Below are 13,743 nucleotides of genomic sequence, written 5' to 3' on the forward strand. Positions count from 1 at the left end.
GGGCTGCAGGGGCATTTTTAATGAATTGCTTTATGTTGCTTCCAGTCTCTGAAGAACTCTTCTTAAGCAGTCACATAGGGTGACAAGAAAGCCAGAATCAGATGTGATTTTAATATGAATGGCATTGAAACGTGGCAGCCAAGAGGATGCTCTGTTCTCTGCTACAGAGAGCAACTTCACTGGGAAGGGAAGAAGCCCAGACCCAGTTTTCCTATCAGATGAATTGTGCTGAATAATTCAGCATCAGAAATGCATCATATCTCTCTGAGTCACTGGGGAGTGAAGGGACAGAAGAGCACTGCTAGGCTGGACTTGCATCCTGGAAAAGCTAAAAGCGTCTGCTTGGAGCTCCCCAAAAGCCTCATGAAGCCACTGGTTCATCAAAGCACTTAGTGGATTTGATCTGTGGGTTACAGGCTGGTCAACCTGCTTATTAGAGGTAAGGGAAGGTCTGCGTTCAGTGTTGGAATTAATGTGCAATTTAATTGGAGCTCTGGAATATCATGATCACGTTTGTAGTAACGTTGGTAATTAGAACTTAAATGTCTAAGGTCTGCACCAGGGTTTTCCCCCACCCTGTCTTCTGGTCACTAACCCAGTTTATGAATTTCTGTATTGAACAGAGATGGTTTGAAACACACTGATTTATTACCATTCAGTAATGCTCTTTCTCCCATGGCTGTGTCTGCTGCCTATAGTTACAGCATATCAGCATATCTTCCTGAATCCTGCTGACTGGATACTGCAGAAGGCACACTGTGTGTTGCTTCAGGTACTTGTGCTTCTCTAGGAGCTTCAGAAAGGCTGGAAAATAACAATCCAGGAATAAGGTAACACTGACAACTTGTAACACCTGAAAATACAGGTTACTCTGTGATCTGGGAGCACATTTGATAATGCTTAAATTGGCACAAAGGTATCTCTTAGTTTCATTTTGGAAAGCTGATTTAGCAGATCCATGGAGCATTTGGGGAGTGAAAGTCGGTGGGATTCGCATAGTACAAGTGTGAGGCAGCAGCAAAGATGGCTTTGTCAGGATCCCAAAACCAAGTCAGTCTTGCCTTGCTGATACTGCCCAGCATATCTGAACTCCCAGCTCTGCTTACTTAACCACTGTCCTGGTGCCACAGCCAGGCTAGGGATAAACAGTTTCCACACCCATGTGACTTGTGTTGCACATTTTTTGCTTTTTCCCTGATTTGTTTGGTGAGCATCTTCAAGCACTCAGACCACTCCAGTAATTTGAACAACTTGCACTTTTGTTTTTCATCTTTTATACCTCTTCTGCTATTTCTGGAGTTGCAAAGGCAGAACTAGATTTTTGGGGTCCTGTTTACCTAAGTAATTTTAATTATGGTTGGTTGAAGTCAACTTGAAATTCTGAGTCCTGTTAGGATTTCTCAATTGTATAATTTACTCATTCTTATCACTTCAGCATCTTTTTCATATAGAATGTGCAGATACTGAAAGCAGATGTGTAGGTTTGTTAAATTTTTTGTTTTCTATGATTGTGACTTGCCACAGAAGGAATGTCTTTTGCTTCTTGAAGAAAACAGAATACATTCAGTTGGTACTCCTTGTGATGAAGTACTTTTGCAAGAGCTATAATTAACTTTAAAGTGATTTCTTTAATATTAAGATAAAAACTTACGTAACAATAAGAGGAAAGTGAGAATTCAGTGAGAAAACACAATCTCAAGGCAGTTGCAGGATCTAAAAAAGCTGGGTGGCGTGTGCCCTGAGATGAGGAGAGCAAGCAATTTTTTGTTCTAGAATGATGAAGGGCAAAGGTTACAGGAGAGTTTTCTGTCTTTGAAGAGGGAGAAAGCTGCTGTTTCTAGCTGCTTTGCCCTGCATGCCTTTTACTCTTGTTCTCATGAAGTGGGATGTTACTTTTGAACTTCACCATTCAGTTCAGAGCTACTCATAGACCAGTGTCTGTTCTTCCCCTAAAAGGACACTTGGGTGGAAGGAGAGGGCACCAACAAATCAAAGCTGGGAGATGTTTGCAGTGATACCTTATCTTCTCTAAAATACTTAGGACAACGAGCAGTGTAATTAACCCTAAATTTCAGGGGCTGGACTTGACAAATCAGAGCACTTCTCATTCTAAGGTAAACTAGATTGTCAACGCCAGGGCAGTCTCAGGTCATTAAGCCACTACCTGCAACCAGATCCATAAATGACAGGAGGAAGATGAGGTTGTAAGGAATTAGAGGAATTACATCAGTGCTAAAACCCTTGTGAATAATGGGAATAGCTGTGCAGGACTGAATATCAAGAGGAATAAAGGCTACATGTGAGCTGACTTTGTTGTTTCAAGCCGAGACTGTAGCTGCAGTAAGGGATCCAGTGTGCGGGTGCAGCTCCCTCTGAGAGCCCCAGCCTGAGTACCATCAGTACCTAGAAGGTACCAGGGTGGGATAATAAAGTGGTGAAAGATCAAAATTGTAGCGTGTCTTACCCAGAGTTTTGTTCAAGGGAAGACGCTCAGCTTTGCTCTCCTTCACAGCTGTGTGAAGCTTTCTCCCTAAGAGCCTTTGGCAGGTTGCTGTGGGGTGCTTTTCTGTTCCCTGATTGTCTGCTCTATGCCCAGAAATGGCTGCTGTAGCTTTACGGGGGGGACGGGGGAGCCTTAGGGCTCTTACACGGGCTTTTTTCAAAGCCTCATTCCCAGGTGACAGCATTACTTTATTCCTTAGCTAGCTTGGGATTTTGTTAGCTTAGGCAAGAAGGGTTGTTTATTTCCCTTTCCCTGGCCTTGGAGACTGCAACTGCAATCCTTTGGCAAACTTTGTTTTTCTTTCTTCGACTGTTGGGTTTGGTTTTGGTCTGAGATTGGAGAATTGACGGGAGGTGAATCCGTGGGAGACCGGCAGGAAGCCGAGGGACTGCTCCATCTCTCCCCCTGATCCCAGAACAGCCGACCCAGCGAGAGAAAGTGTGTGGGAATCACGCTGTGAAAAGCCACTGTTGATAAAGGAGGCAGAGGAGTCCTGCAGCTTTATTCAAATAAAGGGAGAGAATCCACCGGAACACACGCCCACCTACCCCATATCCCCCCTTGAACCTGGCGTTTTTACCCCGAAGGTCAGGCTTGTGCAGACCCCCTTGTTTGTTTCAGGAGTCAAACTGTCTGGGTTCTGCAACAAACCTGCTGCTTGAAGTTAATAGAGACATTAAGATGCATTTCCAAGATGTTAACACCCATACCTTCACCCATGGCATTGTTTGTGAAGACATCTTCCCTGTCAAAAGGACCCTAAATCCACCAGCTTCATCTGCTGTGAGGAGACCAACGTCAAAGATCCATCAGGTTCCCATTTGTTTTTGTCCAAGCTGCTGGGTGAACACTTGGGGGTTTTTTCCTTCCCTGAGAAAAAAGCCAATGTCATTTTTTCCTCCTCCTCACAATGTTGCTGCCACTGTGGTCTTTTTGTTCTGGTGGGGGCGGAAAGGTCTGACAGTTCAGTATCTAACATTTATTCACCATTTTTCCTGTGCCATGTTGGCGCTCTGTTTGTCAATAAACAGTTTTTTTCACTTTCATCCACTAGTGTTTATCTCTCATTGGCAGAAAGGGATTGTTGGAACCCCTTTTTTAGGGTTTAGAGGAAACACTCATTCCAGCCAGAGTGTTCTTCTCCTAAACTTTTCTCTAAACCGAGACACCAGCACAAGGAAAAGTTCCCAAAGTTTGTGATCATTTGGTTGTACAAAGGGGCTGTGGGCACAGAATTCAAGTAATTGACACAGAAGCAAACTTTTCAAAATGGGTGGTTTGTCTGTAGCTGAACTTTGCTTCTTGCACAGTTTGCAGTTGCTTTATTGCAGTGGGCTTTGTTTCAGCTTTATAGCTGTGGTGGGTGTCGAGTTGCCATGGCTACTGGGCATTGTGCTACCTTTATGTGGGCTCCAGAGTGTGTTCCAGGAGGATCAGGTGCAACTTCGGAATAGCTGATAGTATCCAGAAAAAGGGAATAGAAATTTTGTCTTGGAGGGCATTCTTTACACTGTCCTCTGCTGTCAGCACCAGTGAAAATTTCAGTAGCCATAATCCCAAGAAAGCTTCTTTGTATAACATCTGAAAGATTCTTTCTTTTTCATTTTAGGACATTGTTGCATTGTTGAACACAGTTGTCCCCTTTTAAATATTATCTTGGATATAAATATTCTAGTGGAGGCTTGTAACATCAGCTTCCCTGTGTGTGTCAGGCCTGGGAGTGCACCCTTCCCACAGGGCTTCTCTGCATGCTCCAGAAAACAGCAGGCTCCTTTGGTTTCCTTCCCATTTAGCAAAGACAGGGATGTCAGTGGCCAGCAGATGCATGAGCAGATGGGTTTTCATGGCCAACTGGCCAGCCCAGCTTGTGTCCTGTTGAGTATCTGTTCTGCAGCACTGCTGGGCACTGGGCATGGCTCTGCACGTCTGGAGCTTCCCAGCTTGTTAAAACATGGGAAGCACAAGTCCTGGGATATTAGACCAACACCCCCTGTGCTGTTTATGGTGGCTTCTTGGTCTGAGAAAATGCCCTTTTCCTGTACCAAAGGGTCCAGGCAGCTCCTGAGATAGTCTTTTTTTTCCCTGAATTGCATCATGCTGTTGATGTGTATAGAGAGGAAGCCAGGAGTGACTGGTGTCTCCATGTCTGGAAGCGGGGGGGGGGGGTTTGCCAAAGAAGCTTCATGCTGCAGGGGAAGTTTGGATGTGTTTTGGTAACTTTTGGTAGGTCACTGTCAGTGTAACCAACCTTGCTGAAGCTGAAGGAAGTGCTACAGCTGGAGAGAGACGTTGCAAAGACTGCAGTGTTTGGCACACAGACCCGCATTGCTGCTGGTTTCAGGCACTCTTATGTGCAGTGTTTCCTTTTTTTAATGAATTACCTGCACTTCTCCTCAAGAGCCAGATGAGCAGGAGTCACTGTGCGCAAACCCAGCCAAAGCTGGGTAGCTTTTGCTCAGACTGAATCTACCTTCTGCTAATCTCAAACTAGGCATCTGCTGGTAAAAGCACCATGAAACGTACAACCTAGGAAGAGTGCTCTGCATTAAATCAGGGTCACATGGCTTACTATTTTTTTCTATTTTTTTAATTGCAGAAATCAATATAACCCATCCTTTCCCCATTACTAGTGTATTCAATTAGCTTAGAACATTGTGGGGCTGATTTGAACCTTAGGGTCTCCACATCTTTATCTAAAATGATATTTTGAAAGTTATAAGGGTGTGTATTTGTATTTTATTCCACACTTCGTTAGGAGCAAGCCTACTTGGGTTGGAAGTGTTTGGGAACTATGGTGAAAGTAAAGAAACTGAAGGCCCTTTTGCATTCCAATGGAGGTACATTGCTAGCTGAGGTTATCAGACCCCTTTTTAGGACTCTTCTAAGCCTTCCAGTGATTTATTATAGCTTGAAGCACCTCCAAAGCACATTCTATCAGTGATAGCTTTGGTGACATTAGTCAGGGGGATGAACTAGTGAAATCCATGAGTTTTTAGAATCCATTGGTGATGCTACATTAAAAAGGTACTAGAGAGCTGAGAATTGATGTCTTTGTGTACATTGGGGAAAAAATAGATTTTGTTGCAGAAGGAGCCAAAGGTGGCTACTTATGCCCCAATTTTTGGTCTTGCTGTCTACCCAGGTGATTTTAATAAAAAGCTGCTTTAGTCACAAATTCTCTCTCCTTCTCATCCATAAACCACCTTACTACAGTAGTACCTCTGATGCTGTATAAAGTGGTTCAAGTTACTTGATATATGTGTGTTGAAAGGATACAGATAGAAAAGGGGATTTAGTGTTGTGCCCGGCTTAGGAATGTGTTGTTAGAAGTTAACTGAAACTGCAATGTTAATGTAAATATATATATATATATATATATATATATATATATATATTTGTCCTGCTGTGGCTTGATGGCTGGTGTTTAGCATTAAGCACCACTTCTTTGTTGTACCTTGCATTTTTTTATTATTTTTTTCTTTTAAGACATCTTTCATTCCCCTAAGAGAAAAAAAAAAATCCAGAGTGTTTATGCTGGTAAAAATGTAATCCTGTAAGTCCAAATCTATACCTTAATAGCTTGTGCTGTGTGAAGCAGGATCTTCACACTGGATTAGTTATATAGGAGACTGGTGTGGAAGCAACTGAGTATCCAGCTGCCCAGGGAGGCTTTTCTGATGCCCTGGGTCCTGGAGAACCAATACTGCTGCTCAGAGAGGGGATGGATGGGGTTGTGTGTCTGTGCCTGCAAACTCTGAAGCAACTTCTCCCTGAGGTGGTGCTGCTGCTTGATGGGAAACTGCTTAGATGGAACAGGAAAACCAAACAGCTCCAGCTGCTGTCTTGTGCCAGGTTCGTGCTGTGGCAATCCATAGGTACTGGTATCAAAGGGATCTGGTTTCCTGCTGCTGTAAAGTTGAGTTGCTGGAGTGAGGAGGCAGGATGGCACACAGAAATCCCAGCTATGTGATGAGGTGCTTAAGTAAGTGTCTGTGGAGCTACAAACTATTTGCTATCCAAGAGAAACGTTGTCTGGAAATGGTGATTATGCTCTGCAGTGGTAATACCAGTTTGCTCTGTTGATGTCCACCCAGGTTACACCATTTAAAGTAGTTAGTATGAAAAGAGGTTTTTGAAGTGTGAGGAAATAAAACAAGTGGCTGATGGATAATGGACAAGAAAAGGGCAGAAGAAACTAGAGCTGCTTGGGGGTGGATCTGAAGCATGGAAGAGGGACTTAGTTACTTTGGTCGGTGAATTTAGGAAGACCATTTAATTTGGTTTGAATTCAAGATGTCATTTTGAAATGACACCTTTCTGCTCCAGAAAAGAGAGGTAAAGGAAGTACCTGGATAAATGGGAGAAAGATGCTTCTAATGTTGAAACCACGAGAGCTGGACATGCTGCGTGATGGGGCTTTTCAAACCTGAGCACATGCTGGGGCATCATTCTGATTTCATAGCAGATGGATCCATTTGAAAGAAGCTTTTTACTTTTGTGATTCTTTTTCCTGATGTTTTGAAGCAAACCTGTCAACGTAAGATGCTACAAATCAAATTTTGGTCTCTGTATTGCAACTGGCTCTGGGGACAGTGGAAGTATTTTCTTGTTGAACTTGTGTTTGTGGAAAAAGTCTTGAATTTTGTTCCCTGTGTCTTTTTCCTCTCCCTTTTCATGTTCAACCCTCTCCCCTTTACTCTTTTTTAGTGAATGTGGTCTGAAAAAAAACTGGAAAATGGTTTTACTTATAAACAGATGTGTAATTGCACTAGATTACTGTTTAGAAGAAAACCAGGATCTGCTTTTTTGGCTGGCTTCTCACTGCCAACAAAATGCTGCTTCTTGTACGCAATCACAAAGAGTTTAAACCTAGACTGGGGTCTTAAATGGGTTTTTTCTGTTTTATGATAAAGATGTTCCAGCTGTCTGAAAGTGGACAATTTAAGACATGTGACACCAAGTGGGTGGCAAAAGAGCACAAGTTCTGAGGTGGTGCCTAATGAGGGGCTCAGAGGTCTCCTAAAGCTCTTTCTTTTGGTTTATGTAAAAGATTAGCAAAGATTAGCACGTGACAAAAGCTCAAGCACAAAAACAAAGAACCCAAAACTGAGTATTCAAGATCTTCTTCATATATATATATATATATATATATATATATATATATATAAATAAATAAATTGGCACGACAAGATCCAGAGGCTGGCAAAAAGGGAAGCAGCCAAATTAAATGAAGTTGCACACTTGGAGCCAAGAGAATGATTAATCATTGGAATGAGTTCTCAAAGCAAGGTTTTTTCCCAGGTACTGTCGGTCAAAGGTCGTTTAACTGGGGTTTGTGAGGAAGTAATGTGGTAAAATGTCTGTGGTATGTGGGAGGTCAGCCTGGCTGATAGTCCTTCTCCTTTAGAGCTGTAGCTCAGGAGCCCTGTGAAAACTTGATACAAAGGTGATATCGTGGATTTCAGCTCCAGTAGGGTCACTGACCTGAATGAGCAAATATCTAGCTTGGCTTTTGGATTTCACTGGGAATAAATAATTAGTATTTACGTAGTTGTTTCTATTAATAACTTTTCATGCTTGCAGGAGGGCACATCTGATCTAGAGCCAGGTAAACAAACACGAAGTGGCCAAGTGAGTCAGCAGCTGACCTGGAAAAGACCCAGTGTCTCCTGCATGCCTGGCTGGGATAGATTTCTTTTCCTGAGAGGACTCAGCTGTCTGAAATCCAGCGTGTTCTCCAGTCCATGGAGAGCTGTGATTCACGGAGATCCACTCTGCCCTGACCCACAGGTTGTGCACCAAGGAATCCTACCCTGAATTAGTGCACAGGGGAAAAAATGCTTAAAGAAAGCCCTTTTCCTGTCAATATCTGTGACAGACTTATGAGACATTCCATGAAAGAGTTGTTGAGCACTGACATTTTAATTGCTGGGGAGAAGTTGTTCATGTGTGAGTGACTTTCAGCAGCACAAAGAATTAGCTGCTGGCTTCTGCAGAGGGAGGTTTAAACTTCAGTGTTACGAGGTGATTAGCTACTACTTGGCTTAAAATAAAGGCTCCCTGGATACAGAGGGAGGAGAGACTGAAACAGTGTCTGCTGTGCACTTGGTTTTGCTTTCCCTGGTGTTACTTAGAGCTGGAGTTTTACCCTGCCATTACTCAGTCCTGCCTTCACCCTGCTTTCTCACTGCTTCTTTCTTTCAGGAAGGAAGGATGGATGGCTGTTATTTCATGGGATATTTCTGGAACTTTGTTCATGTCATGTTTCTGTGCTTTTTGGCATAGAAGTGCAAATATTACCTTTGTTTAGAGATAATCTAAATTAGATTGTTTCCTTCATCTGCTCACATCTTTAGTTTTTTGCAATAACTGTCATTAGTTTGTGTAATTATATTGCCAATAAAAAATCATGGATGGGAACTTTGGAAGAAATAAAAACAAACAATGAGAAGAATGATGTCTGTAGACCTTTTAAAAAAGTCTAAGTTTAAAAATTAATGTTCTTGACATTCTGATCAAGAACAGCATGTTCAGCTTTCATGGTATCTGATGATAGTGGCAATCCTGAAATTTTTCTGTTTCCCCAGTCTTCACTGTATTTTTGTATTCTAGCTTTATTTATTTTTATTCTAGTTTGTACTGGAAGTGTCAAACTGCATTCACCTCAGTGTACTACCTCATCATTTTATATTTGTCTCAGCTGCTTCAGTTTGTTAGGATAGGCAGCGTTGTTTCTATGTTCTGAGATGATTTGTGGTTTTTCATTTGCTTGCTTTTTAGTACAGCTGAAAATCTTTCACATAGCTGTGTCTGATCAGTGGTTCCAGTGTGAAACCTTTAGAGGAATTTGCAGGATGTTGATGCTGGCAGGTGCCCACCAACACAGCTCCATCGCTGGGCAGGGCAGAGAAAATACAATGAAAGGCTCATGGATCAGGACAAGGGCAGGGAGAGATTCCTCACTGGTTACTGTCACAGGCAAAACAGACTTAACTTAGGGAATTTAATTTAATTTATTGCCAATGAAAAATAAAACTAAATCCTAAAAACAGTTCCTCCCCACCCCTCCCTTTCTCCTGGCCTTCTTTTCTGGTTTTCTCTACCTCTTCACCCCTCCGGCAATACAGGGTCATGGGGGGTGGAGGTTATGGTAAGTTCCTCACACATTGCCTCTTCTTTTTTGTTCTTAGTTGTGAGGGCTCATCACACTTTTTCACTGATCTTGAGTGGCATCCCTCCCATGGGAGAGTCCTTCAGAAACTGCTCCAATGTGGATCCCTGTCACAAGTCCTGCCAGCAAACCTGCTCCAGCCTGGGCTCTTCTCTCTCAGATGATACTGCCAGGAACCTGCTCCTTTGTGGAATCTCCACAGGGTCACAGCCTCTCTCCGGCATCTACCTGCCCCTTCTTAAACCTGTTATTCCTGAGGTGCTGCCACTCTCACGGACAGGCTCAGCCTTGGCCATCCGGGAGCTGCTTGGCATTGGCTCTGCTCCACATAAGGGAAGCTTCTGGCAGCTGCTCACAGAAGTCACTTCTGTTGCTCCTTTGCTACCCAAACCTGGCCATGCAAGCCCAGTACAAAGGGGTTTCCAAAATATCCTCTGTGGAGCACACAGGACCCATCCCCAAGGGACACGTGATGTGACTCTTTGGTATGGTCCTGTACAGGGCCAAGAGTTGGACAGGATGATCTTTGTGGTTCTCTTCCAATTTGCCATATTCTGTGATTTAATTATTGGACTTTGTTTTCCCAGATACTCCCATGCCAATGGTAAATAAGCAATAGCTGTGGGCTGGACCGTGTTGAGCATTAGTGTAGTGACATGCTTAATTCTGGGGGGCTGTGTTAAGAGAAATACATATGTGTGTGCATCCCTGATTTTATTAATTTCGTTTTTGCTGAAACATACCTGTTACAAGAAATAAATGAAGCTCCTGTCCAAAACTGAGATTTTGCTGCATTTCTTCTCTGTTTGCCTATACATCCCACGTTTCCCCAGCTCGTTTCCACACAAAGCCCTGCATCATCAGCAAAATCTGACCCTGACAGAAAACTGGGAAGCTACATGATGTGCATCTTCTGATACCACTTTTATGTTTGGAAATAGGTGCCTCTAAGTAATAGTTTTCAAAATGATGTGTGGTGTTTTCTTAGCAGGTTGAAGTTGAAGTTTACCGGAGAGATTCTAAGAAGCTTCCTGGCCTGGGAGACCCCGACATTGACTGGGAAGAGAGTGTCTACCTGAACCTCATCCTGCAGAAGGTAACAGTGATGCTTATCTAATTTTCACTAGTTATGCAACTTTGCCTTTCAGAATCTAAATAAACTGAGATGCTTATTATTTTTCAACCGAGTCCTAATAGCTTTCTACAAAAATCTTTAACTGTAAGCAGTGAAGCTAGGCTGAGTTTTATGCTCTGTAACAAAGTTTTGCAAAAGGAAGGCTTCATCCAGTTTAATGGTTTTTGAGAATGAATGAGACTTAGAAAAGCAGCATTTCCATTAGAGTTCACAGTACTGGCTGCAGCTAAGAGAGAAGAGTGTAAATGCAGTGTCATAAATTATGCTGAGGGGTTACTGCTCTTGACAACAGAACTTTATTAAAACATTTGGTGGTAGGAACATGAAGCCAGAGCTAATTACTTCTTTAATTGACTCATAGGTTTTTTGGTTATTGTGTGTGTTACATTGGTGCTTAGGAAAGCTGAATATTACTGTAATCATTTGAGATCCCTTAGAAATTTTGCTCATCATGATCTCAGAATGGGAAGCTGTTGGCTGAGGCACACATCCTGGAAAACAAATTGTTTTCATTCTCTCTCCTTCCTCCCAGAAGTCTCTTTGCAGAACTTCTCTGCAGAGTGCAGGTTTTGCCTTTATTTGATGCTCAATAAAACCAGGATACATTTGCCACAGTCAGAATTCAGAGATGTTATTACAGCTGGGTATTGCTGTCCAGAACTGTTACACTTGCTCCTTGTAAGTTTTTTCAGGTTGTTTGGAAGGCTGTGCTAGTGTTTTCTGACCTCTCTAACATGTCACTGGTGTTCATTAGTGTCTCTTTTTTCTTGTTCAGAGGGAGGAAATCTTTTCCATTTCTATCCTGAAGTGTGCTTAGGGGGGTGTGGGGTTGGGTGTTGGGTGTGTGTGTGCTGCTTGTTCCCCCAGCTGAAATTAAGCCCGTGTTAAACAATATTGGCAGCGCTTTCCTTCCCCATCAGTTGTCACCTCAATAAGCAGCTGTACAAGAGATTTCCATGTCACTGAGTTAATGAACAAACATAAGCTTAAAAATTGTAGGCGATTCAGTACAGTAAAGAGAGTAAAGAAAATGGCAACACCAAAATGTCTTACTTGTTAGACAGCTAAAAAAAATGAGACAGAATGTGTTCTGCTTCATGCACATGAATGTTTTGTTTTCCCAACTCTTAAGTGTTGATTTCTCTGGTGCCCTGTTCCAGCTGGATTATGTGGTGACCTGTGCTGTGTGCACACGCTCCGATGGAGGAGATATTCACATTCACAAAAAGAAATCTCAGGTGAGCTTCCCCTTTTACTGCTTTGGATCAGAGGTTGGTATCCAGTGTTACCTAATCCTAAAAACTGCTCCAAAACTGAGGCAGTGGTTCTCAGGCTGTGGTCTGACGGATTCATCCTGGTGAAGCATCTCAAGTCTTTGTATAGTGACATTTCTTGCCAGTTATCTAGATGGGAGATCTAAATGTCCTTCATAGGACATCCCTCTCAAAGAATTGTGAAGACCCCTGCATGCTTCAGGGTGTATATCTTTGCCTGCTGGATTTAGGGGAGGAAGGAGTATGATGCCTGTCTGTTCCCCAGTCCGAGACTAAACCTGAACTTATGAGATCTGAATTATGAGGAACCTTCAGGGTTAAGTTTCTAATGTAGAGTTGCTAAATGGCAGACAATTTACTGATTACTAATCTATATTTTTATTATTTTACAAAATTCTTAGTCTCTTAAACTGCTCGTTCCTTTCATGTCCATACCATGTCCATAGGCTTTTACCTTTTGTGTGCTGTTAATCCAGGGTTTAGCATAGTGGAAGGGACTGAATAATAAGCATAAAGGGATAGGAACAAGAAACCTGAGGTTTCCCCACTCAGTTTCAATTTGCGATGTAGATCTTGCAACAACTTCTGCTAGTTAGCAGAAATCCTTCTTTTAAAAGGCTCCTGTTGCATTTAAATTGCTGTTTCTCCCAGGCCTTTCCATTCCCTTAGTTCATGCAGCTGCTTGCGTGGCTTTATCTAAATAAACCAGTGCTCTTTAGTGTTTAATTATGTTTAACCACTTTAAAAGAACTTTTGCTTTGCCTGCAAACAGAGCTAGCAATGCTGATTGTTGTCTCTGTGATTTACATTGATTAAACACATAATTTTTTCTTTAGGTGCTGTTGAGATGCCACACTGCACTGCTGATTTAAGCCTATTATTTCTTATTGCTTTTTTCTCTTTTGGCTAGTCCAAATTTCACCCCAAACTAACTTCTGCAAATGTTTTTGAGAAAAATCTGTACGTATTGTTTGCAGATTTGAAAACTAGGAAGGAGAAGATGAGGGATATGCCCTTACTGCATGTGAGCAGTATTCAGAATGAAGAGGAAGTTTTTTGTTCCTCCTTTCCAGAGGCTCCTACTGTGGGACTGCTTATAACTTGTTGTCTTCCCTTTTCCACGTTAAACTTACCAGTACATACCATAACATTTCAACATCATTGCGTTGATCTAGAGGGCAAAGGTAATTCCATATGCTGTGAAAGCATGTTTGCAGTCGGGCATTGCATTGTCACGTCCACTATTGAGGCTGTTGGTTTTAGATGAAGAAAATCCAGCTGGTTTGGATCTGCATTTCTGCTCTGATGGTTCTTGCTTTAGAAAATGTGTCTTCTCCTGCCCATGTGCAGCCAGATGTTGATGGCCTAAGATTTACTGTCCTGCTCTAGACCTATGACAAATCTACTCTCCTCACACAAGTGAGTGCCTAAGGCATGAAGCCGGTATGAAAAAGGCTGACTTTATTTTGCAAACTGCTGGCTTGACAATAAGATCTCCACAAACTGTATTTTCCTCAGGTGTGCCTGACTGGAGATGAGTTTGGGAGGGTGTTTTGTTGTTCATTGGCTGGCATGAGAGCAAGGATACCTGGAAGAGGTCGTTGTTTCAGGCATTGGTGCAAGTAGCATTTTTGAGGAGTCTGATTGCTTTCTAAAGATG

General features: G+C 42.4%; 1 protein-coding gene across 2 annotated transcripts in view; it reads left to right on the forward strand.

Moving 5' to 3' along the window:
- The window catches only part of KIAA0930 (KIAA0930 ortholog), a 53,155-nt gene that overhangs the window by 22,872 nt on the left and 16,540 nt on the right, over positions 1-13,743 (forward strand). Inside the window, exons 3-4 of one of the 2 annotated variants that reach the window (XM_066184344.1) lie at positions 10,663-10,770; positions 11,970-12,047. In XM_066184344.1, coding sequence (XP_066040441.1) covers positions 10,663-10,770; positions 11,970-12,047 — 186 coding nt within the window. The remainder of the gene's footprint in view (positions 1-10,662; positions 10,771-11,969; positions 12,048-13,743) is intronic. The other variant, XM_066184345.1, reaches the window with a different exon arrangement.

This window comes from Chamaea fasciata, unplaced genomic scaffold, assembly GCF_029207755.1.
Source record: "Chamaea fasciata isolate MVZ Bird 193981 ecotype frontalis unplaced genomic scaffold, bChaFas1.0.hap1 SCAF_5, whole genome shotgun sequence".
Lineage (NCBI taxonomy): Eukaryota > Metazoa > Chordata > Aves > Passeriformes > Sylviidae > Chamaea > Chamaea fasciata.